At 39.2% G+C, this 25,999-nt stretch overlaps 1 protein-coding gene across 1 annotated transcript; it reads right to left on the reverse strand.

The window, feature by feature from the left end:
* Positions 1 to 17,829: 17,829 nt before the first annotated feature.
* On the reverse strand, positions 17,830 to 23,299 carry LOC133517007 (SUN domain-containing protein 3-like). Its single transcript, XM_061850111.1, has 5 exons — positions 22,870 to 23,299; positions 21,987 to 22,136; positions 20,054 to 20,188; positions 18,275 to 18,426; positions 17,830 to 18,138 (listed from the first exon to the last, which is right to left on the reverse strand). Exons 1-5 carry the CDS (start codon positions 23,080 to 23,082, stop codon positions 17,838 to 17,840), a joined length of 951 nt encoding a protein of 316 aa, XP_061706095.1. The 5' UTR covers positions 23,083 to 23,299; the 3' UTR covers positions 17,830 to 17,837.
* Between the last annotated feature and the right edge of the window lie 2,700 nt (positions 23,300 to 25,999).

A 25,999-nucleotide genomic window follows, 5' to 3' on the forward strand; every position in this document is an offset into this window, starting at 1 on the left:
AGGTATCTTTATCGCTAATAGAACATCACACGATTCACACGTGTTCATTTACTAAATGTTTCAAGATAATGCAATGTTGAGCAACAATCACTATAGGATCTACGTAGATATACTTAAATTAAAACTAACGTATTATTAGAAGCTAGACAAGACCAAGTAATGACAAACGAAATCCGAGGATGTCGTCGTTTATCAGTATTATTTTTTACAGAGAAAGTTAAAGTTATTATTCACATCATCATAATTATGACACTTAGCAATTGTTTTATGTTATAATTTTGGTTTAATTTTCTGGTTTCAATAGGGTGCATATGTTACCGTAAAAACCTATATTAATGAAAAAGCTTTTTCACTAGTTAAAACTAGTTTTTACACATGTGGATAAAATGCAACTTTCTCATTAGTTTTTGAACAATCAAGAGGACCTTTACCATTGGTGTGGTGAAAAGTAGTTAACTTGGGTCGTTATCTCATCACAGTGAACTCTTAAGTCCAATTTTCACATTTTGCAAAATTTCCAAAAACTGAATTAACAAAAAAACTATTTAATCATAAAATCCGGTCACAAAATTTTACGATAATTGATTAAGAATTGCGACCTGTAGATGAGAACATCCGGACATACGAAAGCAAAATGCCCGAGTTAAAACGGAGACCTCCGCTAACGCTACGGTCAACAAAAAAGCTTATTTTTAAGTTAACATAAAATTCTTAAAGTCGACTCACCACCGACTCATCAAAACTACTAAGTTTTCACCGAGGCCTTACGGAATACTAGGTAAATAGTTTTAACTAGTGAAAACGCGTTTTCACTGAGGCGATACGGAAAACTAGTAATGACTAGGGATCATGCGTTGTCATAAAAATCGAATTCTTACGGTAACACATATATATGGAGATTTACAAAATTATCATTTATTTATTACATTTATAATTTAATACTACCTAGTAATGTAGAAAAGTCTACCCTAAAATTTATGTCGATCGGCGTGGACTGGCAATAATAATACCTAGAAACCCCATCTCAAATAATAATTCCAAGCGGTTACCGAGGCGTCTAAGCCGGACAAACGGTTATGTGGCGACTATATCATGCGCGTCCTTATTTATTTCACCCCAAGAATAACAGCCCTTTACAATGGTGGCCGCTATTGATTATGCAAAGCAAAGCTCATGCAGTGGTCCGCTTTTTGCGAAGGGTCGAAGGGTGGCTCGGGGGATACGCTCACACGCATCACACGCATGCTGGTCCGGTCGCAGCGATTCGATGCAGTGCCTATTTACTGCACATTGTAACGATAGAATAACTTTAGAATGAGAATAACCTTACTTTTACACGTACAGATAACCCGATTCCCAAGAGAAACATATAAAGTAGGGCGCAAAGCCATAAAGCACTGAAAGAAGACCTGTCTGATCCGTCTGTGCCAGCCATACATTAAATATCCGTGCGTATGTACAATAATACACTTAAGATAGACCTTTTTTTTTTTCAAATATTAACATATGTTTTTCATACCAATACCACCGACCCAGTCTCCAATCATCTTTTTAATAATTCTGGTGCTCATGGAACTATTAATTAGGCAACAAAACAAACTTCTTACCACCCTCACTGTTTTTTTTTCTATACAGAAGTCCTGAGAAGTACGGTTACGGGTAAGACAGTATTGATTGAAAAGACACAATTAAAGTTAGAATTAGATATCTAACTGCGCGCGTTTGTTTGTCTCACATGTGCCTATGTGTTAGTTTCGTTAACCCCACGGAACTTTCATCTCTGGAGACCCTCCCTACGAGTGTGTGCGAGGGAGGCACCCTCCCGCCTCGGGACGCAGGGAGTAAAAAGTAGTTGTGACTTGTTCACCTCTTTCGGTGTCGCCTCCACCAGCCTCCATTGCGTAGGTACTTTTATACGCTCTTAGGCTTAAAATACATATTATGCTTTCAAATGTTTTCCTCAATGCTCGAGTAAAGTGACCGGTGAAAGTATCTACCTACTTATAAATCTTATGATATTACTGAACTTGTGAAGCTGTCCATCAATATTAAAATCACAAAATATATATCTCTTTGACAAGCAAATGGTTTCTATCGTGATTATGATTTAGAAGTATATTGCCTTGTGCATCATTAATATTGCTGGAGCATATCATTGGTTATATTCATATCATATTTAATTTAATATGAGTTGGTACCCTAACCCAACCAATAAGTTCCTATGACAAATTATTATCATCTAGATTTTATATTATATACATATTTAAATACTTGAGTACTAAACTTAACTGCTTTACTATGCGCCTTCTGCACCTTAAAGAAATCAAAAATCGTCTTTTAGTGATTTTCAAAGTTTGTAACTATCGAAAGCGGCGGCGGCAACTTGAGTCGCGAATCTTGTGACAATTGTGGTCGCCGGCTGAAACAAAGCAAGGGTTCTTCGGTGGACGCCGCGCGTGACCCTCCCGCTCCCTGCGGCGCCGCGTGCCACGTAATGCGCACTAAAAAATCCCTTCCGAACATAAAATTGAACTCGTGCTCATCCGACACGCAACAATTGGACTCGACTGTGGGGACATGTTTTTAACCTAAAAAAGCAAATTTATTTTTAAAAAAGTACTCTTCCCCCGTGCTACTGTCGTTTTAAAAAACCCATAATGCGAGCGAGAGACGCGCGCGCCGGCTGAAGATTTGACGCGCTCGCGCATGTGTTTATAATCGTCCCCTCGTAATTTCACTTTTTTTACAAAAATTTAAACCACCCAGTGCACCGGTTACTCGACGAGCGAACTATGCATTGTCGAAAAAATACATTGCGAATTGTTATTCGCATCGAACGGACAGAGATAAAAAAAGTTGAGCCGTACTTTTTCACCGTCACGGGCGAGCGGCTGGACGTTATGACTTCGGGCCCAACGGTTTTTGTGTGACCCTCAATTTACTACACGAAGGGACACGTCTCCGTACCTTGACATCTTAGCTTGTATGGAATCTAATGTAAATTGGTAACAAAAAACGGGAATTTAAATAAGTGAAGTCGAAGAAGCTCCTCGAGGGCCCCTTCGCATAAAGGCAGTCGTTATTTATATGTGTTGGCCCTTGTCGGGAGCACATCGCCAGTCCATTGTGACGTAACGGACTACCTTGCCTTAAGCATATTACTCAATCTATTGATTTCCCATTAAACAAAACCTTCTGAATTACAATCACTTTGATATTCTTAATAACTAAGTATACACGTATTAACAATTTTTAAATAATCATAATATGTATAAAATCGTATAGATTAATTTAGGGTTATTCATATTGCAATTTGGTATTTTGAGAATTAATAAAAATCGCGGTCTAAATGGTGACTATTTTTAGACCTATACTACCTAAATTTGTTACACCTTAATTGTGTGACAAACTAAGCGTTGTGTTTACTGCTTAGGTATATTAACCGGCAAGGCTTATTTACCGGCGATCGCAAAAAAAATGTGGCGATCGAGCTGGCACAGGAAATTAACATGATGCGAGTTTTCCTCCCAGAGGAATATATCGCCAATAAATAAGATTGCCAAAAAAGCAGCGGCGGGCGGCCGGTGGGCGGGAACCAAGTAAAGAATCATCTTGCGAATTGCTACCGCTTGCCATTACGATGATATCTATGTATTCCATATGACTCGTTATCATAACCTCTTTTTATCTAAAATATATAAAATACCGTCAAGATATATACATTACATGTAAATACATAAATAGTTTCGAACAAAACACGTAAAAAATAAATTGTGACAGTGCTTAAACTTTGGCATTTGGAACGATTTAGTTACCCGATGGTGGCTTTATAAATGGAGATCTTTCTCTAAAACTTATCGATAAATCTCCACTCTCGAGAGAAAGTCCAAACTTAACTACATATTTGTATGTGGTGCCTGAGCAAGGAGGGTGCGGTGTCCGCCCAGGGCTGCGGTGCCAATTAAATTAAATCATATTTTTTTTAAGGATCATGGCTTTTTTAAGATTGTCAGCTTTTAGCTCGCTGGTTAATAAGAATATTTGTCGACCAGTTTGGCCTAGTGGGTAGTGACCCTGCCTACGAAGCTGATGGTCCCGGGTTCAAATCCTGGTAATTTATATATTATATATATCGTTGTCTAAGTACCCTGAACACAAGCCTTATTGAGCTTACTGTGGGACTTAGTAAATTTGTGTAATAATGTCCTATAATATTTATTTATTTATTTACCTATCGACGAACATAATTTTCTATGTTAAAATGTTTTATATGGTAGCCGTTAACAACACTGGACCCCAATTTATACCCTAACTATATTAGCGGACTATAACTTCACCTTTTAATTTCTTCCGAGATGTAATAGCTGAATTTCTGACTTTATTTTGTTATGTCACCAAGAGAGCTACTACGAGTATCTGTCGTTGTACAGTCAGCATCAAAAGTAACGAATGAAACAACGCGCCAAAAGTATCTGATATTCCGGATAACATTTCCAAATATAGATAAATTGTTGAAATTCGCGCTCACTAGTATATATTTTACAGTCTTAGTTATTCTATATTAAAGACATCACTTTTTGGTAAGCTGTTACATAATGGTAGATACTTATGAAACGTTATTTGATCCGCTACTTTTGATGCTGACTGTACTCATCGTAATTCGTAATGCAAATCAGCGCCATTCAGGCTTTTATGCATACAGGTAGGTATCATAAATATTCCTTCTTATGACCACACCATTCAATAATTTATTTATTTATGTTCAGGAGAACCAACAGCTTTAAACTTACAATAGGACAACAAGATTAATACAGAGAGCCAATTACAGGAACTCACAAGTAATTACAAAGTATATAAAAAAAATGCTAACACTGACGCACACACACATGCGTACAAAGTGAGAAAAAAAAAACAAAAACACAATTGAAAATGAAAATACATAGAAGCCATTAAAATAGAACATTTAAAAATTAAACATTTTAAACTCTTAAAACGTGTTTTATTGCGCTGTTTAAGCGCTGGTGGCCTAGCGGTAAGAGCGAGTGACTTTCAATCCAGAGGTCGCGAGTTCAAACCCCGGCTCCTACCAATGAGTTTTTCGGAACCTACCTATGTACGAAATATCATTTGATATTTACCAGTCGCTTTTCGGTGAAGGAAAACATCGTGAGGAAACCGGACTAATTCCAATAAGGCCTAGTTTACCCTCTGAGTTGGAAGGTCAGATGGCAGTCGCTTTTGTAAAAACTAGTGTCTATGCCAATTCTGGGGATTAGTTATCAAGCGGACCCCAGGCTCCCATGAGCCGTGGCAAAATGCCGGGACAACGCGAGGAAGAAGAAGAAGAAGAAAACATGTTTTATTGTATACTTCGAATTAAAATTAAGTGATACGCGATGCACTACAACCTACAATAAGACGTTTTTGACCTGAACAGAACAGAAGGTGAAAAGAAGGGCCACGTTGAAATGACGTGGTGCCAACCCTGCACGGAGAGAGCTAAGGCGAGACGGATGGACGCCGCGCGGGTGACCGCAGGGCGCCTCGTCACCTCGCGCTGCCTCGCCCGCCTCGGCCCCGGGACGCATTTACATCAAACTCTCATTACCTCTGACTCGCGCCATCATCTCGGCTATCGGTCCGGACCGATGCGATGTCTCTCTTGGGATTATGCACTGTTTTTTATAGGTATATGTACTATGTGGTTTTGCATACGTAAGTGAATGTGCGTAGGTACTTGACTTAGATTTGCTATGCCCAATTCATCACCAACCTTTCCCTTAAACACATCGTTTTGTAGGTTTTTTATTTTATATTAAGTTTGAAATTTAATTACTTCTGAATTATGTTCTGATACATTCACTATTTTTTATCATAGCACTAGTTTGCAACCAAGTTGAGGAATTAATCCAACCATCAAATGACCACGCACGCTGCTAACATTGCAGCAATGCAGAAGATTTAACAAATACTTTAACCCATTTCTCAGTGGTCCACATAGGTGTAGCTGTAGTTTGGGTACATAGATCGGAGGCGAGGGTAAGTCGCCCTAACCCTTTGGCAGTGGGCGAGGCGGGCGGCGGAAGGGTTACGCCCGCGGGGCGGCGGCGCCCGCTCCCGGCGCCCCGCTCGCACTTTTACGACGAGCTTTTTTATCGTGCGTGCCGTCGTTTTTCCTTTTCTATTTTTTATGTTTTATTTCCTCTAGACCATAAATTATGTTTGAAAGAAGGGAACTCTCGGACATTCGCGTCGACAGGAACCGGGGTGAAGTTGTGTGAGTTTTCTGTTTTCCCTTTTTGTTGTTTTTTTATGGTCTCCCATGTGTGTGGGGTGCTGCAGCGTCGCCATGGTGACTGCATTGCATTAGGCGCGGGGCAGCCGCCCGAACGGAGCTGTTCACGGCACTATAAATAAACAAGAATATTTGTTGTTGTAACGCGATCTGCAAGCGTACACACGTCTGTCTATATTCATTCGATCCGTGTTTGCGGACAAACTGCGCCGATGGCCGGCGCCACTGTTTGCCTTGCCCGGCCTGGACGCTCGACCGTGTAATATTATACGACGCTACGTTTGCTAATTCATAACGTTCTTCTAATTCTCCAGTAAACTATGTATTGTGTCTTCCGAGTTTGGAACAGTATCAATGTTTGGACGCTACTTGAACTAGTCGCGCGTGAACTTGACCACCGATACCTTTCTTTAAATACAGAAAAATAGTATTGAAAGGCGACCACAAAAACTAAACAATGGCAATGTTGTACCTAATTAATGTGTACCCTTGCCCACGACAAAAAACCGCGCCATATTGCGTCCAGCAAGCAGCGAGCCGGCTAACCACCGCGAAAAAGAAATTTACGGATAAAGGGCGAATAGTTACACGCCGCATTTAAAATTAGAACCCTTTAGGGCGCCACGCCGCCAGACAAAGGGCCGAATGGCAAATTGTCGGCAGGTAGCGAATATGTCGGAATGAAGGCCCGGTAATTACTAAGGGTTCTATTTTAATAAATGGCTCTTTTTGTAAATTATGAAGGGCCGATCGCGCCATAAGGCCATACCTGCTGCGAACCCTTCGCTGTCACTGCGAGATAACTCTTGTTTGCGGTCTTTCCAAATGTCCATTATACTTAATTGAAATTCCATTATAGTAATTTCGATCACACGTTACAACTATGCAATTTTCAACAAGCACCTACCCATTTGATACTGTTTAGAAGCCTGTCAAATCATCCTGCGCTGTTTACTAAGATTCAACTCGTTCTACAAAAAAAAATGGCATTGATCCTTTAGAAATAAATCGAGGCTAAAAAACTTTAGGTACGTAAGATACAAGCACAATAAAATTCCTATGAAATGGGCTTTGTGTACTTTTTTATTATCTTGGAAGCCGGATAAATGAAAGGGTATAAGGGGTTTGACAACAACATGCTATTGCCCGGAGGCAACAGAGTGAATAGTGATGACTTGTAATTCTGATGTTTTCGCTGTTAAAATCGCATTTCCTGAAGGCGACATTTAGCGTAGCCAGCCGAGCGGACGGACCGGGACAAAACCCGACAAACAATCACTACCAACAGTACAGTAGCAGGATATTTAAAGAGGTTGCCAACGACTACACCTTCGCGTAAAGTTGAATTCAGATGAGCTCGTCAACTACCAATACAAAAGGGATCTATTTGCCCAGGGCATAAGGTTCAAACAGGAACGGTTAATTTTTAAAGAAGATTGTTTAAGAGCACTTTTACAATACGCACCCCGGCCCTGCTAACTGAATACGCATGGCGTGAATGTAGAGCTCAGTGAATATTACAATTCATATTCACGAGACTAAATACATTACCTACAGTCTGCATGAAATAAACAAGTTACATAATATTCACACAATCCAGTTTGCACAAATCCAGTTTCCTTTCTATATACTACGTCGGTGGCAAACAAGCATACGGCCCGCCTGGTGGTAAGCAGTCTCCGTAGCCTATGGACGCCAGCAACTCCAGAGGTTGTTTTTTTTTATACTACTTCGGTGGCAAACAAGCATACGGTCAGCCTGATGGTAAGCAGTCTCCGTAGCCTATGTACGCCTGCAACTCTAGAGGAGTTACATGCGCGTTGCCGACCCTAACCCCCTCCCGCCCCTCGTTGAGCTCTGGCAACCTTACTCACCGGCAGGAACACAACACTATGAGTAGGGTCTAGTGTTATTTGGCTGCGGTTTTCTGTAAGTTGGAGGTACTTCCCCAGTTGGGCTCTGCTCTAGATCTAGAATGACATCCACTGGCTGTACCCTACCACACAAAGCGTGATGAGATTCACAATGCCCATACCTCTCTTGTGGACGTAGTTTAAGGACGTACCCGGGTCCACAACATACGGTGTTACATGCGCGTTGCCGACCCTAACACTACGCACCCTCGTTGAGCTCTAGCAACCTTACCGGCAGGAACACAACACTATGAGCATGGTCTAGTGTTATTTGGCTGAGGTTTTCTGTAAGAAATAAAATCCGCTGCGAACCAAGCGAGATGGCACTCACAGTGCCCATACCTCTTTCTTTTGGACGTAGTTTAAGGACATACCCGGGTCCCGGGTCTAGGTACCGTCGAGGAAATTGATTCTTTAGCAGTTTACGGTCCTCTTTACATTGGACAGTTCTTAGCATAAGTATGTACAACCAAATTAACTTGAATCGCAAATTGCTAAAGAATCAATTTCCTCGACCGTACATAGGTACGAGTTCACTATACTTACTATCCTTCTTACAATTAGTGTAATACATATTTATGCCTGCAATACAGTATCATTAACCGGGTATGTCTAACAATTTGTAACATGCATTAAAATAGAGCCTTAGCAATATACAGTAGGAAACGCAAAAACCGAAAGATGCTGCACACATACTACTATTGTCTATTATACTGCTACTGATTACTCTCATATTGATTTGATATTACTTTTATTGGATCTCATCCACATATTGGCATCATCAAAATAACTAATGTCAAATAAATATAATATCGATAAAGATAAGATTTTTAAAATTCTTTAAGAAGCACCGCTCGTAATCTTACCCTTCACCCCGACCTTTCATTAGTTTCATTACGCTGCCGTCTCGCAACTCGCATCACCGACCCGGAAGCTCCGGCTTGCCAAGTTGCCACCCGCCGACAAAGCAACGCCGCCAACCGTGAAACACGTCCGACTCCGTAATCCTTTACCCGCCACCAAGCCTTTCGCGACCACTCGCCCGGAACTACCTACTAAATATTGCCAACTATTACAAAGGCTTGATAAACTTTAATACTGCCAAAAATCCTCCGATATAAAAGGATAGATATGGCAAGAGACGTTATACTGATTTCGGATCGAACAAATAGGTATATACCTACATAGTTAGTTAATATTTAAAATGTAGGTAGTTGATGTATTTGCTTTTATCCTTTTCTATAATTTATTAAATTAAATGTAGTAAGTAATCCAACTTAATATGTTATGTCATTTTACCTACTCGCGTGCTACTCGCAGAGTAACTCGTCCGCACCTGCAGTATACAAAGTACAAGCGAATGATGATATTATATTATATCAAATGTGGTTTTCCATGCCTAAAGGGTCCCTATGATCCAATGATGATTGGAAAGCCATAAATTAAGCCAATTTATTGTAAGATGAATCGGCCTCCGGTTGGGTGTGTACGGCGCGGTGTGAGCCAGGAAAGGCCATGAGGAGGTGGTGGGAAAATGCTCTTGCAAAACATCTGAGATATATTTTCCAACAATCGGGGTATTAAAGATAAAACAATATCTTTTTCACGTCAGCAGCTGGAACAGGGGTAATTTGCTGCTTAAAAACAGTGAGCAAAATCGCATTTTGCTCACTGAGTGAGACAAAATAACATTCAAGTGACCTTCATATTTGAATGTCATTTCAAAGTGCGGGGCCTAATACATGTTCGAAGTATTTGGATTCTATTGTCTTTGTCCCTTTCACGGCATTAGCAAAAAGAAAGAGACAAAAAAGTGCATACGTAATTCAACGATATATTGACGGTTTATAATAAACCCCCAAAATAAGTCAGACCGCATCGTTCCAAAACACCCTACGAGTCTTCATTCGTAATAATTAATGAATGAAATCAAAATTTAAAATTTAATAAAAATACCATATTTTACGTATTTTATTATACAATCAAAACAATATACTTATACAAATTTACGCAATTGTTACGCAGTAAATAATTCTACTTAACGATTTTTAACGATCTCTGCTATAGTTGACAAATAGTAGTATCCGCAATTCGGACCGTATCTTACAAAGTTTTTTTAACAAAAAAGTTGACGATTGAACTGTCAATTGATGTTCGTTAATTCATTATTTTCGTATCATTTTATTGAAATTTCTTTCGTTTTGTTTTATCGCGGTAATTAAAGTTAATTATTAGAATACCTTCAGAAAACATGAGTGAAATAGTGATGAAGACGGATTACATTTTTTCAGGTTGTATTTTTTGATGGCTGACTGACGTGAAAAATTTTGTGTACTTCACGAGATCAAAGTTATTTACATCTCGTACGCTTTTGAGTCCCTTACTGCGCTCAAGATTCTAAATTAGCTCGTGAATCTATTATAGAATCTTTCGCTTGCACGGGACTCAAAACAAGCACTCGAAGAAATATCAAACTTTGCTCTCTTGTTGTACAAATAACTGTTTCACGTCAGCAGCTCGAACAAGGGTAATTTGCTGCTTAAAAACAGTGAGCAAAATCGCATTCAAGTTACCTTTATATTCGAATGTCATTTCAACGTGCGGGGCCTAATACAAGTTCTAAATATTTGAATTCTATTATTTTTGTCCCTTTCACGTCATTAGCAAAAACAAAAAGACAAAAAAAGTTCATATGTAACTCAACGGTATATTGACGGTTTATAATAGACCCCCGAAATAAGTCAGACCGCATTGTTCCAAAACAGCCTACTACGAGTCTCCATTCATTATAATTAATGAAATAAAAGTTTAAAATTTAATAAAAACATCATATTTACGTATTTTATTATACAATCAAAACAATTAACTTATAAAAATTTACGCAATTGTTACGCAAAGTAAATAATTCTACCTTTAACGATCACTACTATAGTTGACAAATAGTAGTATCCGCAATTCGGACCGTATCTTACAAAGTTTTTTTTTTTTCAAAAAAAAAGTTGTCGATTGAACTGTCAATTGATGTTCATTATTTCATTATTTCCGTATTATTTTATTGAAATTTATTTCGTTTTGTTTTATTGCGCTAATTAAACTTATTTGTTAGAATACCTTCAGGAAACATGAGTGAAATAGTGATGAACACGTACGTTCCAAATACGTTCTCACTGACGACGTGAAATTTTTTGTGTACTACACGAGATCAAAGTTATTTATATCTCGTGCGCTTTTGAGTCCCTTACTACGCTCAAGATCCTAAATTAGATCGATTAAAATTAATAGAGATAGAATCTTGCGCTTGCACGGGACTCAAAAAGAGCACTCAAAGAAATTTCAAACTTTGCCCTCTTGTTGTACAAATAACTATTTTACGACTATAAGTAATGTTATTAAAACAAACAATACCTGTTGTATAACATACACCCAGCTGCAAGCTAGTACATAGCAACTTTATGAATGAATTCCTTTTATAATGTGTCAATGCAATTTTGCATCTCGCTGTAGGTACATTAGACATTACCTTTCGTATTGAGTAGGATTACAACACCGAAATTCACAAAATATTTAGGTGGCCAGGCAAACAAACTTGGACCATTTGGCTATCATCAATTCACGTCAAAGAGAGACTGCGAAAGACATTTGAACTAAGATCACATCATTAATATCGAGAGTAGGTGCACGTAGGCGGCGCTCACCCGAAAGGATACATTTCAAGGAGTGCTTTCACCCTTTATGACTTCTATCTATTGTCGAAGGTTCTCGGTGAATAGAACAGTCGCCTAGACATTAATAGTTGCTCTATTTTTCTTGTGATAATGATGCTACCCATGATGTTACGCCAATTTTACGCATGTCCAGTATTTTTCAATATCTTAACATCTATTTCAGTTGCCAAATGTCTTTGATAATTCCACAAGAAACAAAGAACAAATACACTTTCATATTCCCAGGTATAGAACCTACCTAATTAATAATTATTGCCTATTGCGTATTTTTAGGGTTCCGTACCAAAAAAATACAAAAGGAACCCTTATGGTGCGACACTGTAGTGGAAAAGTGGAGGTAAATGTGAAAAATACCAATTTCCCCAAAAATTTCCCCTTAAAAGTGAAAAGGAAGGTATAGGTTTGTTTGGGGAATCAGTAACCGCTGAACCGATTTAGATGAAATCTACATACATCTTTGATTTAGTTGAAAATGACACCGAACTTGACTTAGAACCCAAACTTAAACAATATTAAACTCGGAAGTCTCCGACATAACTTGTTGCTGACACAATTTGTTGTATATCAACCACAGCTATGCCTCTACGTTTGATATATATATATTTTTTTTATTATTATAAGAGTCAGGAGCATTTAAATTTGTATGCAGTCTGTTTTTCGCTCCAAATTTTTAAAATAATCAAAAATTAAAAAAAGTCACATGGTGGGTCCACATATATACATCAAATTATGTAAAATATTTTCCATAATGTCAATATCCACAGAGCTAAATGGGGAATACGGTTATATTCTGCAGTCGCTGTGTCGTTGTAATGTCAAGTAAGATTTCCCCAAGTAAGGTTGGCATAGACCAGCTAAATAGGCGATATTCAAGAGATGTTGCCAAGGTACCTGTTTCTGTCCCTAGCCCAGTCGTGGTCGACCATGACGACCATACTTATATGGTCCTTTTAGATTTGAATATCTGTTTGCCACTGTCGTGGTAAAAACGTAACGCATAAACATAAAACATCTTCACTATAATAATACCTATTACCTACATAATAGTCGATATTTAGGTTACTTATGAACTTACCTGCTTTGATGTGAACTTTTATGATTCATCATAATTTTAGCTTAGCTCAGTAAACATTTACCAGAACTTCTACCTACATAAATATCTATGTAAAAAACCTATTGATAACATAACATACACCTGAGATACAATGTTATTAGTAAGGCAAGCCTACTCCTTATTTTCCCATTAGACATTCTAAGATTTATTGCGTAGGTACTATTGGAATTCCAATGCCATGCCACAAATAACACTGTCGCCGGACGATATCATTCGGCATATAGTGCTCTACATGAGCTATATTTTACTTAATAAAACCTCTAATGTATAGCTTGATGCTGCATAAATACTTATATAGGTATTAGGCTTAAAATTGTAGGCCTCATATTTGATTTTGTTAAGTAATGCATACTTAGTTGTTAGTGAGAGCAGTTTTGTTACTTTGATTTTTCAAACGGATAATTATACATTTTTTATACCCAATCAATCAGCATAAAATATTATTTTTTAACTAGGAAATTTGTATAATCCATTTGGTAGCATAAAAGCTCTATGTAAACTGAGTAAATGAAAAAAAAAACACGAAGTCAACGTGTCAGAGGGCCTACCGCGAAAACAAAAACGAAATTTCATTATCTACCTCTCTATCGCTGGAATATGCACGAGAGATAACGAAATTTCGATTTTCGTGTTTCGCGGTAGGCCCTCTGATTATTAGGCGCGAGCTACTGGCGTATTCTGCTGTAAAGTGCACTTTATTCTTAACGTTTTTTTTTATTTTCTTCCCGTCAGTTTTAGTACCTAAGTGGAAACTTTACCTACGACAAGCCGTGCCGAGAGTAGCTGTATTAGGCGGCGGCCGGCGAGACAAGCAGCGGGCGGGGGGGCTGGTCAACCCATTAGTGCGCGCGCGCCGCGGGGGCTCATGATCACTTTGCTCATGTTAATTTATGTCCTTTGTCGAATTGTCCGAACACAATACACGCATTTTTATAACCCTCGGCTGCCGGACACCCAGATTAACATCTACTGTTTGGTTTTGGCTTTCTCCGGTTTTGTGCAAGGACACAATAGCCCTGACCGTGCACCTGGCATTAATGGCGCAAAAGTAATGGATTTTGCAGAAAAACCAATAAGTTTAAGTCAAACTGAAAGGAGCTGGTTTAGCTTGGTAATAAAAGAGTTAGGTAAGGACATTATAATAATGGGTTGGTACCTATAGCCAAAAAAAGACGAAACGTCTTGGACATGTGAATGAAGATAATTTATACAGCCTACTTGTAGTCATAAGAAAATATCTTAAGAGGGAGCTAAAGCAAAATTGTAGTTTTTATATTGAATTTTACATACTTTAATCAAGGGCTAATGCCATGAAAAAAATCACTCGTAAACTAGACTATGTTGCTGATTCTAAGCAAAACCTCAAAATGTTAAAGTTGTCTTGATAGAAAAAACCACGAACACATGTCTAAATTCCATATATTTTCCATTATATATCGTTACCCTGCATACCACATCGGTATAATTTAAATATAAAACAACTAGTGATATAGCCGAGGGATCTGACAAGCGAAATTTAATCAGAAGTATGCATAGATATAAGAAGTAAGGAAGTATGCTTTCAGAGTAATTGAGGTTGGCAAAGTTGAAGTTCAGGTTCTAAGTAAAGTTTGGTGTCATTTTCAACTAAATCGAAGATGTAGACGTAGCTTAGATCTAAATCTGTTCCGCGGTTAAATATTGATTTCCCATTCAAACTTCCACCTCCCTTTCCACATTTAAGAGATAATTTTTGGGATAAACATTATCCTATGTTCTTTCCCGGGACTCAAACTATCTCTATCTATACTAAATTTCATCTAAATCGGTTCAGCGGTTATTGATGCCCCATACAAAATTCCACCTCCCCTTTCACAGCCTTAAGCCACAGTATAAGGAAGGTGTCTTTTTAGACCCAGTACCTAGTCCAACTTCGAACATTTTATAATTCTCGTTCGAAATTCAAAATCTCGGTCGCAAGGCTGTGCCATGGAATTTCTTTTATTATTAAATTCCTTGATTATTTAAATTCTAGTACAAACATAGATAAATTAGTAACTATTTAATTATAATGTAGACGTATACTGGGCACCATGGTCACTATACAATGTGTTACAAAAATACTGACGATATATTGAAGAGAACAATTGTTATTATATTTCATCAAGAAAAAAGTAAAAAGAAATATTATAGCGTCATTTTTTGTATGGTAAAGAAAAACGAACATACAGTTTTTTTAATATGCACCAAAAATATAACTAATAATTTTAGCTCGCCGGCGACAGTCCGCCCGGGCGCAACCCTTAGCAAACATGCTTAAAACTGTCGTGTCGTCACTAGTTTTTACCAGAGATTTGCATTTTTTTTTTTTCGAAGTTGGACTACATGTTATAAATTCCAAATTTATCCCAAAAACCATCCCTTAACCTTTTGAACGCCAAGAGCCACTAAAGTGGTCGTGTGCTGTCGTGCCTACCACGCCAACGACCACTAAATCGGTCATGGCAGACGCTGTCAACGCAATTTTACTTTTGACAGATAAGGTTTAAATTCGTTTCTCAATAGTTGACATATTGGCGTGTATGCCACATTTTGATGCGAGGGAGAAAGCGTTGAAAAGGTTAAGCAGTGTACGGTCACGTCTGAAAATATCGAGACGATCGAAGTGCCAAAAATATGTATATACGACCTTATGGCCCATAGATTAGGGTAGTGTATACATATTTTTGGCACTTTGTCCGTCTCTATATTTTCAGACGTTTTTTTTTCACATTTTATATGTTTTTGCGACAGAATCTTATCAATATGATACCATACATGAATTCGGCATCCCCTATTTATACGAAAACGACACCGAACTTGGCCTAGTCGATAGGCTAGTAGGCCGTATTTCATGAGCTGCACCGACGACTAATACTACGTCTTTTTCATCTAACATCTAATTGTAAAATACAAATAAACCACTTCCCCAACAACTTATACGGTCACGGTTTTTTTTTAAAGTTAGGTACCTACACGACATCGATAATGGCAATACTGGGTAATGTAAAGAGGATTACTACAGGTCTATGGAGCTAACACGATTAATCGATTCTTTGCTTATAAAGACAATGAGACAGGCGGGAAGCACATGTCGCACTATAGATAGATAAGGTAGGAAATTCAAATTTAATATTAACGCTGGTACACGTCAGGCTGACGCAACTAGGAACAAAATAAGTTTTGTATGGAACTTGTTTCGCAAATCTTTGCCAACGAAGAAAAATAAAACGTCAGTGCTATTTATTCTGTCAAGTTTACATCAAGTCAACTGTCAGCCTAATTGTTTTGTTTGTTATGAAGGCTTCAATGTTTTGTTCGGGTATTTCGTGCAATTTCTTTATTATTTAGTGAAAATATCGAAAATAGTGAACCGTGATCAGAGTAAAGATCGACTTCGTTATAATGCCACCGAGAAAATGGTTTACTAAGTGTGAAATATGTGGCAAGCGAGCCACTCGAGAAAATCACGAAAAAAGGGATTTTATGGCGAAATTTCCCTTGGATAAAGACCGGTACGTATTGCTTTAGACACTTTTGACCTTATTTTGGTGCAGCAGGCTTTAAACACATCGAAAATTTGATATTTTATATTATTTTTAGTTGTGAACTAGGGATGTACTAAAACTATCGATAATTGTATGTTTATTTGTATATCAGTGTAAGTAATTAAATAAAATATGTGAAATTTCCTGAGAACTTGCATGCAATATGACACAAAATTAATTCGTCGAAGATTTTCAGTGGAAAATTATCTATCATCTATGCATAAATGGTCATTATTTGACATATTTTTTTAATCTAGTAATTATTTAATATATTAATCTGAAATGTAAGTAAATTAATCTCTCTTTTTGTGATCAATAAAAAATATTATACGACATTATTACACAAATTGACTTAATCCCATAGGAAGCTCAAGAATACATGTGTTGTGGGTACTTAGACAACGATATATACATATAAATACATAGAAAACACACATGACTCAGGAACAAATAAGCATCACACAAATAAATGCCCGTACCATAATTTGAACCTGGGACCATCGGCTTCATAGGCAGGGTTACTGCCCAGTAGGCCAAACCGGTTCTCATGACAGACATATAAATACATAAAAAGTTAGAGCATTGATAAAGGGTTGTTGATAACTGGATGCCGAAAAACATGATTTATAGATGCATATTAGCGCTAAATAATCAGTTGATCATCTCATTAGCAAATACTTGGAATATAAACTGTAGATAAAGTCATGTTTGTCCAAGGCTGTATGTTTTCAGATGCAGGCAGTGGGTCAAATTTGTAGGGAACGAAGACCTGACGATACATCTTCCCATAGAAAAGTAACATTTATTGAAACATGTATATGCAGAACATTTTGAAAATAAAGCTTTAAATAAAATAAAAAAACACGACTTAAAAACTGTATTAAAATAATTCGGGTCCACATTAAGCCCGACAGTCCACTCAAATAACTATCCACTATATAACATACAACTTAAATGTGGACTCGATGCTAACCTGATTTCGAGTACAAAATTTGTAGACAGGAGCCTATGTTTCAACCCTGCCCATTTTATCGATATCGATAAGAATCGCAATCGTGTAGCGTACTACACTATTTAACTCGGTTATGTTGGTATTATGGTTCCTTGACAGTTCTTTGTCGTAGATTTTGGTAATGATTTGCGAAACAAACCGAGTCCACTCGCTAGTATGGAAGTCCCGTCTCTTAAAACGTAGTGATTATATGCTCTTTGGTACACGTCGTGTCATCCGTTATCGATCATTGCCTCCTCCTGGACAGTCACACGGCTTCGCGGCGCCTGTCCGGGCAGTAGGTCGCCATGCACCCTGACGCGGTACACGCATGTGTACACGGGGTGCCCCCAGTTGGATAGCACCTTAAACCGTACTATGTTGAACCCTTGCGGTGCTTGCCAAGTTACGTCGAAGTACTGGATGGGATTGCCGTTCTTGTTGTATTCGAAAATACCGAAGTCGTGAGGCGACGCGTCTGCACGGGACTTAAGCCCTTCTAGTTGAAACTGGCGAGGTGCTGATAGTATTTCCCTGTGGCACAAGAAGTACAGGTCATTACAGAACTAGACCTAGTATGCATGTTAGGTCCGTGATTCACTTCCAGGGATCATGTAGGGTTCCTAGCTATATGATGGCACGGTAAGCATATCCGGGACAAAGAACTTACCTGGTAGGGTCAATATGCGGAGGTATGTGCTCGAGGCTGAGGCCCGTGATGTGGACGGTGGCGAGCAGTCTGATGACGACCTCGCCTTGCTCTCCCTTGAAAGCCCAGCATTGGCCCGGCAACGTCCCTGGCTGAATGACCGCACGCGCCGCCTGCACCAATGGAGCATTTTATGGGCATGTGGACCTCAGTAAAGTCAAGTAGCAATAATCATAGCTGTACATATATGTGAGTGGATCAGATCAACCTTATTTGTGTTCTTGTCTGTCCCATTGTCTACGGCACAATAGTGGTACAATTTGTCAGAAGAAAATAAATGGTGTAGGTATCACGACGTTCTACTGACATGCTTAAGTTACGACTAGTTGCTTAGTAGATGACCAGTGATCGTACTTTTTCCAGCATTTTTGGTGCAGTTGTCAGTAGTGCCCAATATTAAATTGTTTGAACCAAAAATCAAATAAAATCAAAAATAAAAATAAAATAGCGTATTAAACAAATCGGAAACATAGAAAATATTCTCAGAACATGTAAAGCCTAACCCAATATGCATAATGTAATGAATACGGGTTAATTTACTACGAGTATATGAGCAAATGTAACACAGTTGTAATATTACTTTTATTTTCAGAAAATAAACAAGCTGGTTGCTGTTGTTCGACAGGACAATCAACATTACGAAAACTAATCGTTAGCATACCCTCCGAAAAATTTGAGGAATTTTGGGTTACAGTAATTTTATTTATTTTTATTTTAATAAATGTTATACACAATTATAATAACTGATTAAGTAAAAAAATAGGGTTTCATTTTCAATGACAATTTTAAACGTCAATCATATTATACACGTCGACAACCCTAGGTCGCTGTCATGTGTTATTTGACGTCATCGCACCAACAATGCTGGAAAAGGTACGATCACTGTAGATGACCCTTTATGAAAATGACTTAATAACTAGGTACCACAAAAAATCATATTTGGTAATAGTCCATTACTATAGAGGCCGGGAAACGAAGCGAGATTTGTATAGTGCTTTTCTTAAACTTGCAATGAAATAATAATAGAAATAGGATGATTATATATGATGATAATGTGATAAGTTATTCAGTGCGTAAGGTATTGAAGGAAAACAGATATGTGATTGTTTTGGAGCTACGACGTAACGCCATTACGCTTGTTTTTAGGGTTCCGTACCCAAACGGTAAAACGGGACCCTATTACTAAGACTCCGCTGTCCGTCCGTCCGTCCGTCTGTCACCAGGCTGTATCTCATGAACCGTGATAGCTAGACAGTTGAAATTTTCACAGATGATGTTTTGATGATGAATTTTCAGTTTTTTTCTTTTTTTTCGATTTTGTGTTTTTATTATTAGTTTCAAGGTCGTCAAGAGGGGAGCGAAAATTTGATTAATTTTGCGCTACGACGCACGGTTTAGGAGATATAGGTACAGCCCTATAAAGATTATTGCATGACTGAAAAAAAAAATAGGGCTGTATCTCCTAAACCGTGCGTCGTAGCGCAAAAATAATCAAATTTTCGTTCCCCTTCAAGGACTTATTTAAGACTGTTACTCGTATCGTTTTGACGATACGCATACGCGTCTCTTACGCTTACGCCCCGTGTGCTGAGGGCCACCGTAACCATGGCAAAGAGTGACACTAAAAAGATGATTCACCCATGTTTTAAATTTAAAATATACAATCAGCACGTTTGCTATTATAACTATGCTACGACGTACAGCTTCTGCTGACGGGATAGTGTAAGGAATGTAAGTAACCTGGCACTCGTGACACGCCCAGGCCGTGAGCTCGTGCAGCGCCCAGCTGACGGGCCCATCGTAGTGGAAGTGGCCCACGGTATCTCCGGTGCCCAGAACGCGCGCGCCCGCCGACTCCAGCGCGTAATCACCCATCTTTAAGGTAAGTGCAGAAAGTATCAAAACTACTGTACCTATTTTGCTCTATATATCTACTCTTTGACCAATTTATAGAAAGACTTTAATGTTATACATACACAATACAGTACATTTCAAACTAAGTATATACGTTACCTTATATATACCTATTATTAAAGACGGGGAATATACCTAATCTACTCATATTTACGTAGGTAGGTACCATGTACTATTTGTATGTTCCGGAAATTTCGGCACTATCAGTGGGGCGACGACACTGATCGTTTCGGGCATTCTCAGCTTCGTTCGGCTCAGCATTGCTCCGAGCAATTATTAGGGTTGGCACAACTTGACGTCCCCTTGTGTGCACAACCACAGAATCTTATTATCAGAACTGACGAGTTCTAATTGTGGTCTACCCACACGCCGCATCTTCGATCTACCCTTTTAAATGGTAAACTGGCAGCAGTTTGAAAAAATATTTTGGTATTCAGATATTTTTGAAGAATCTAAAATAATAATAGTAACTTTAACTCATAAGAAGTATTAGATACTTACCCAAGGCTGGATCTAGATTAGAGTGAGTGGAGCGGCCGCTCTAGGCGCCAAATAGTTGGGGGCGCCAAAAATGTGAAAAAAAATCTAGAAAAACAGTTTTAAGTGGCGCGGGCGCACAATAAGTCCGCGCGAAATGGCGGGGCGGGAGCGGGACAGATTTCAGCTAACGAAAATCCATATTTAATATAGACATAGACCACGGTGCAAGCAGAACTGATTTGCAGGAGATAAGAATTTGATGACGACGTTTGGTTAGTTGCGTTAAAGATGAATTGGAAAATAGCACCACAACGCCACCAGGTACCTACAATTGTACAACATGCATAAGTTGTGTGCTGTTGCGGGGGCGCCATGAAGGGGAAATTCTAGCCCTCGACATACCACTGTCCTCTTGCGAGGCCGAAGGCCGAGCTGCAGGCAGTTAAAGTTTAGGACACAACCCAAAGACTAAGTGTCTATCCGACTGGGCAAAGACCTGAAGGCATTTCATAAGGCTACCCAAAAAATAAAATCTGAGCGCCTCATAAAGCCGAAAGCGCAGAGCGTCTGAGCGAGGCGCTATATTCTATAAGAGACAAAGGAGCGCAAGCATGATGATGAGCAAGCTTCGAAGCCCTAGGCTAGGAAGCCTAAGGGCGCGTTCCACGTAGTGTCAAAATACCGAAATGCGCATGAGGCTGAAGGCCAAGTTACTGTAGAGCCGTCTTATTCTGTTATATAAATAAATTGATGGCAAAATCAAAGGCCTGACGGTCGGGCTGAAGACCCGAATTATACCAGTAAATTCCGCTTCCAAGGGAGGCCAAAGACCGAGCAGAATGAGACCTGAAATCATACTGATTCAATTCCAAGCTCTGCTCTCCTGAAGCTCTATCTTCGGCCTTGCAAGGAAGCGCGCCGCAATTGGACACTTCGGGCCTTCGGCCTTATGTGGAACGATGTCATTTCAACTTGGCCATTGATGCAATGCAACTCAACCTTTGTAATTCTGGACAGGGTAGCGGCCCCAAAGATGAACGACCCCAGAAGATTAACGTTTAAAAAAAAAAAACAGAAAACTAAATCGATAAAAAAAACTTTTTAATTCTTGAACCTTCATAGGTTTTAATAATGTGCGTGCTAATCAATAGAGAATTTATTAAGTAGACTGACTTTTTGAGAGGCTTGTGCTGAATGTAGCCGCGCGACGATGGTTTTAGCGCCTCCTTGTCGCGCTTCGCCGCCGCCACTGCGCTGTCTGAATACGCTCAACGTTCACCTGTCGGTCGTAGTCGGCGAGGCTGTGCTGGCTGTCGACGCGCGACGGTTTCAGTGCCTCCTTGGCGCGCCCCGCCGCCGCCACCACGACCGGCAGCGCTGATGACACGCGCTCTACCTCTGATTGCAGGCGCTCATGTTTTCGATGCACCTTCATTAGACATGATATAGGAGAAGTGTAAATTAAATCGACCTCAAAGCATTTAGTATGAAGAGAACCTACTTATAAGTGTTTTAAACGAGATGCTTTAATATTATCATTTATGTGATTAAGAACTGGGAAGGCAAGTTAACCTGGCTTGGCCTGACTCTAGTAACTTTGTTTGTTACCATAAACAAGAGAAATAGAGCTGTTTAAGTCTGACGTTTCTTAGGTCGGTCTAAAAGAAATTGTGTCATAATGTCCATGATTGAATTGAGAAAAAAAAAACATACGACATAGATACGATAGAGATATGTATACGACAATGTGCCTACCCTATTAATAAACATAACTAAAGAAGTAGGAGTCCTCATTTTCAAAAGCTTGTAAAACTCAGGGTGTAGGAGCTGAGGGATCTTGGATCTTGATTAAGACATACGAAGCTGATAAACATAATGTGTTTCGTCCAAAACACAAACGTTTCAAAATAGGATACAATCTCGAATTAGTGTGTGCTTGATACAATATAAGCAGTACGTATAGGTACATAGATATAGGTCTTACATATGAGCGACATCGTGAAGAAGAAGGAAGTTACAAATTAGAAATCTGCCATCTAGGCGTCTAAATCGGTAACTGCTGGTAGAGGTTTTACGCGCGGCCAATCAGGAGTAACTTGTGTAGGAAGCTAAGAGATGCAAATACATATTGAATACCACTCTAAACAACGTATGCAACCAACCTGCGATATTTCTCTAGAGAGTTGCATCACGAAGTACTTGACGTCCGATATACTGGTCGCGATCTCGTGCGGCCCCCACACATACGCGTACACGTGCAGCCCGACCAGCAGCGACAGACACACACATACGAATACTCTGAACGGCGTGATAGGGTTGGCATCCCGGTATCTTCCAGCCCTAGCAGGATATGGACGATCGTCATGGCCATTCATGCTAGAATAATGTGTAGGTATCGGATACGAGCGCAAATTTATAGTAGGCGTCTATTAACAAAAAAATATTATTTTCGTTATACTTCTCATCACTCTAATGTCTGATGAGAATGACACTAATACTTTGACATACCTGAAGCCTAGTCATAGAGAAATAGGTAAGTAATCTAACTTATTTATTTGAATAATATCAAAGAATAATATACAGTAGGTACCAAACAGCGCCCTCTTGACAATGATCATAATATATATTTCTGGTCGGGCTTTACTTACGGCCCGATTCGAAGAATGAAGTTCCTACGATAACGATAGTTCCGGTTTAGATAAGTTCTCATTTAGATATCGTTTGTATGTCGTACAATTGACAGAAGCAGCTCGATTCGGGCAACCAATGTCACTTTGACGTTAGAAATATCGTAGATAGTTCTTATAGGGAGCGTGCATGAACTGTAGGAGGCAGCACAGGAGCCGTCAGATTTTTGGCGCGAGGCGTAAATGTGATGTTTATTGTTCCGATTTAGCCCACAAGATGGAAGCACTTACTATGCACAAGAAAACACGTGACGTGTAAATGTACATATTTATGGTTCCGATTCAGGTCACAAGATGGCAGACCCTCCAACGCGCAAGGTCTCTATTAGGATTACAGCGGAATCGAAATAAACGTCAATTTTGGCATGTCATTTAGCTATCGATAGGGTTGCCATACGTCCCGTATATACGGGACTGTCACCGTATTGAAGGACCGCGTCCCGTATTTGTACCGGTACCCTTACAGTTATAATTATACCTACTCAACGCAGCACATGGCATGCAAACTTAGCGTGGTTGCACTCTAGGTCGATTTATGTAAGATTATCACTTTGTACTAAAGAAAAATCGGACAAGTGCGAGTCGGACTCGCCCACCGAGGGTTCTGTACTTTTTAGTATTTGTTGTTATAGCGGCAACAGAAATACATCATCCGTAACAATTTCACGGTTTATGACATACAGCCTGGCGACAGACGGACAGATGCACGGACAGCGGAGTCTTAGTAATAGGGTCCCGTTTTACCCTTTGGGTACGGAACCCTAAACCCCCCGAAGCCCCCCAGGGGTGGAGGCCGGATTCGAACCGGTGTCTTCAGATATCATGGCTATCGCCATGTACCCCTAGGCCACTCCGTCACAAAAAAAGTTGTCTTGTCTTAGGATAGAAATATTTATAAAAACGGTTAAGTGCGAGTTCGTTTAACTCGCGCACTGAGGGTTCCTTACAAACTTTCAATCATTTTGTGTAACTAAACAATTATGTAATGTAAGGATCCCCAGCAAGCTTCTCCATACAAACGTAGTTACGCACAAATTTTAAAACAATTGCTCTGAAATTTTGTACTTAGATGTACAATAGGATAAGGTATATCTAGATTATCTAGAGCTGTAATTAGTTTATGTAGCCTCAGATACCATAGTAAAAAAAATACAGTAAATTTAAGATTTTCGTACAAAACCCTTTATGTTGTATGTATGTTGGTTTTACAGGAATAATTATTTACCATGTGAACCGATTTCAACCATTTTTGATTTATTTGAAGAAAGGTGTTTTTAGTGTAATCTTAAATATTTCAAGTATAATAAACACCCGCAAAGGGGTTAAATTGCAAATTAAATTCCAAAATGTATATTTATCATAAAAAAGGATCATCAAGAGAAGAGGTGTGCTAATATTTTACCTGCAATATTTATGATTATTTTTGTTTTTCATATCTAGCTTCGTAAATCTTTTTTTTTTTGCGCTACGAAAAAAATGTTTTGCAATATTTAAATTGAGCTCATTCAAATACCAAAGAGTATAATACGTATTATTATACCCCAGTTGACCTAGTAACTTGATTTTGAAATGTTGTCCCCTCTTCATAATGGGCATTTTCTACAGTTAATAAAAATAACGTAAAAAAAACCCTTTCGATGTGTCTAGGTTAGCGTTGTTCATAACTACTCCAAATTTCAAATCGATAGCTTACGTACTTCTAGAGGTACCTATTTACAAATGTGACAGACTGACGGACGGGCACCGGGCAGTCGCACCAAACGGGTACATTCTTGGTACGGAACCCTAAAAACTACCAAAATAAGTAACTTTAAATTGTTTGTAAGCAGCAGACGGGTTCGAATCCGAATGTCCCACCACCAGCCGGCCTCGCATAAAATGTTAAAACCGTTTATGATATTTGAAAATGAAAACCAGTTTCATGAATTTTAAAATCTGTTTTATGGCGCGCGTATTCTGTAAACAAAAAGATGAGATCTCAGTTCCAATGTAACATACGGTTGTTATTCGTGATAGTGGTGTGGTGGGGAGTCTGTCGGCTGATCGTATACAATACACGGTACCGACTAACGCCCTCTGTTAGACATAGTCCAGGTCTGGAGTAGTGAAAAACTTACGAGAGATGGTGGTACGGTTGTTAAATAGTTACTTACAAGTACGGAAATAGGACATTTGCAACGAGTGACGATAACCTAAAACACGACTGAACGGAGTGTTTAAAATCGACACGAGTTACGAATGGAGTTTTGGACCCGGGTATGTCCTTAAACTACGTCCAAAAGAGAGGTATGGGCAATGTGAATGTCATCTCGCCTTGTGTGGTAGGGCACAGCACAGCAGATGTCATTCCAGATCTAGAGCAGAGCCCAACTGGGGAAGTACCTCCACCTTACAGAAAACCGCAGCCAAATAACACTTGACCCTACTCATAGTGTTGTGTTCCTGCCGGTGAGTAAGGTTGCCAGAGCTCAACGAGGGGGGTGGGGTTAGGGTCGGCAACGCGCATGTAACTCCTCTGGAGTTGCAGGTGTACATAGGCTACGGAGACTGCTTACCATCAGGCAGGCCGTATGCTTGTTTGCCACCGACGTAGTATTAAAAAAAA

This window comes from Cydia pomonella, chromosome 4, assembly GCF_033807575.1.
Source record: "Cydia pomonella isolate Wapato2018A chromosome 4, ilCydPomo1, whole genome shotgun sequence".
Taxonomy (NCBI): domain Eukaryota; kingdom Metazoa; phylum Arthropoda; class Insecta; order Lepidoptera; family Tortricidae; genus Cydia; species Cydia pomonella.

Coding starts and splice junctions, on each gene's coding strand:
- LOC133517007 (XM_061850111.1), bottom strand. CDS start 23,082: ATGAATGGCCATGACGATCGTCCATATCCTGCTAGGGCTGGAAGATAC. Junction 20,189..21,986: donor TCGCCGACTACGACCGACAG/GTGAACGTTGAG, acceptor CTTACCTTAAAG/ATGGGTGATTACGCGCTGGA. Junction 18,427..20,053: donor GGGCGTGTCACGAGTGCCAG/GTTACTTACATT, acceptor CCATTGGTGCAG/GCGGCGCGTGCGGTCATTCA.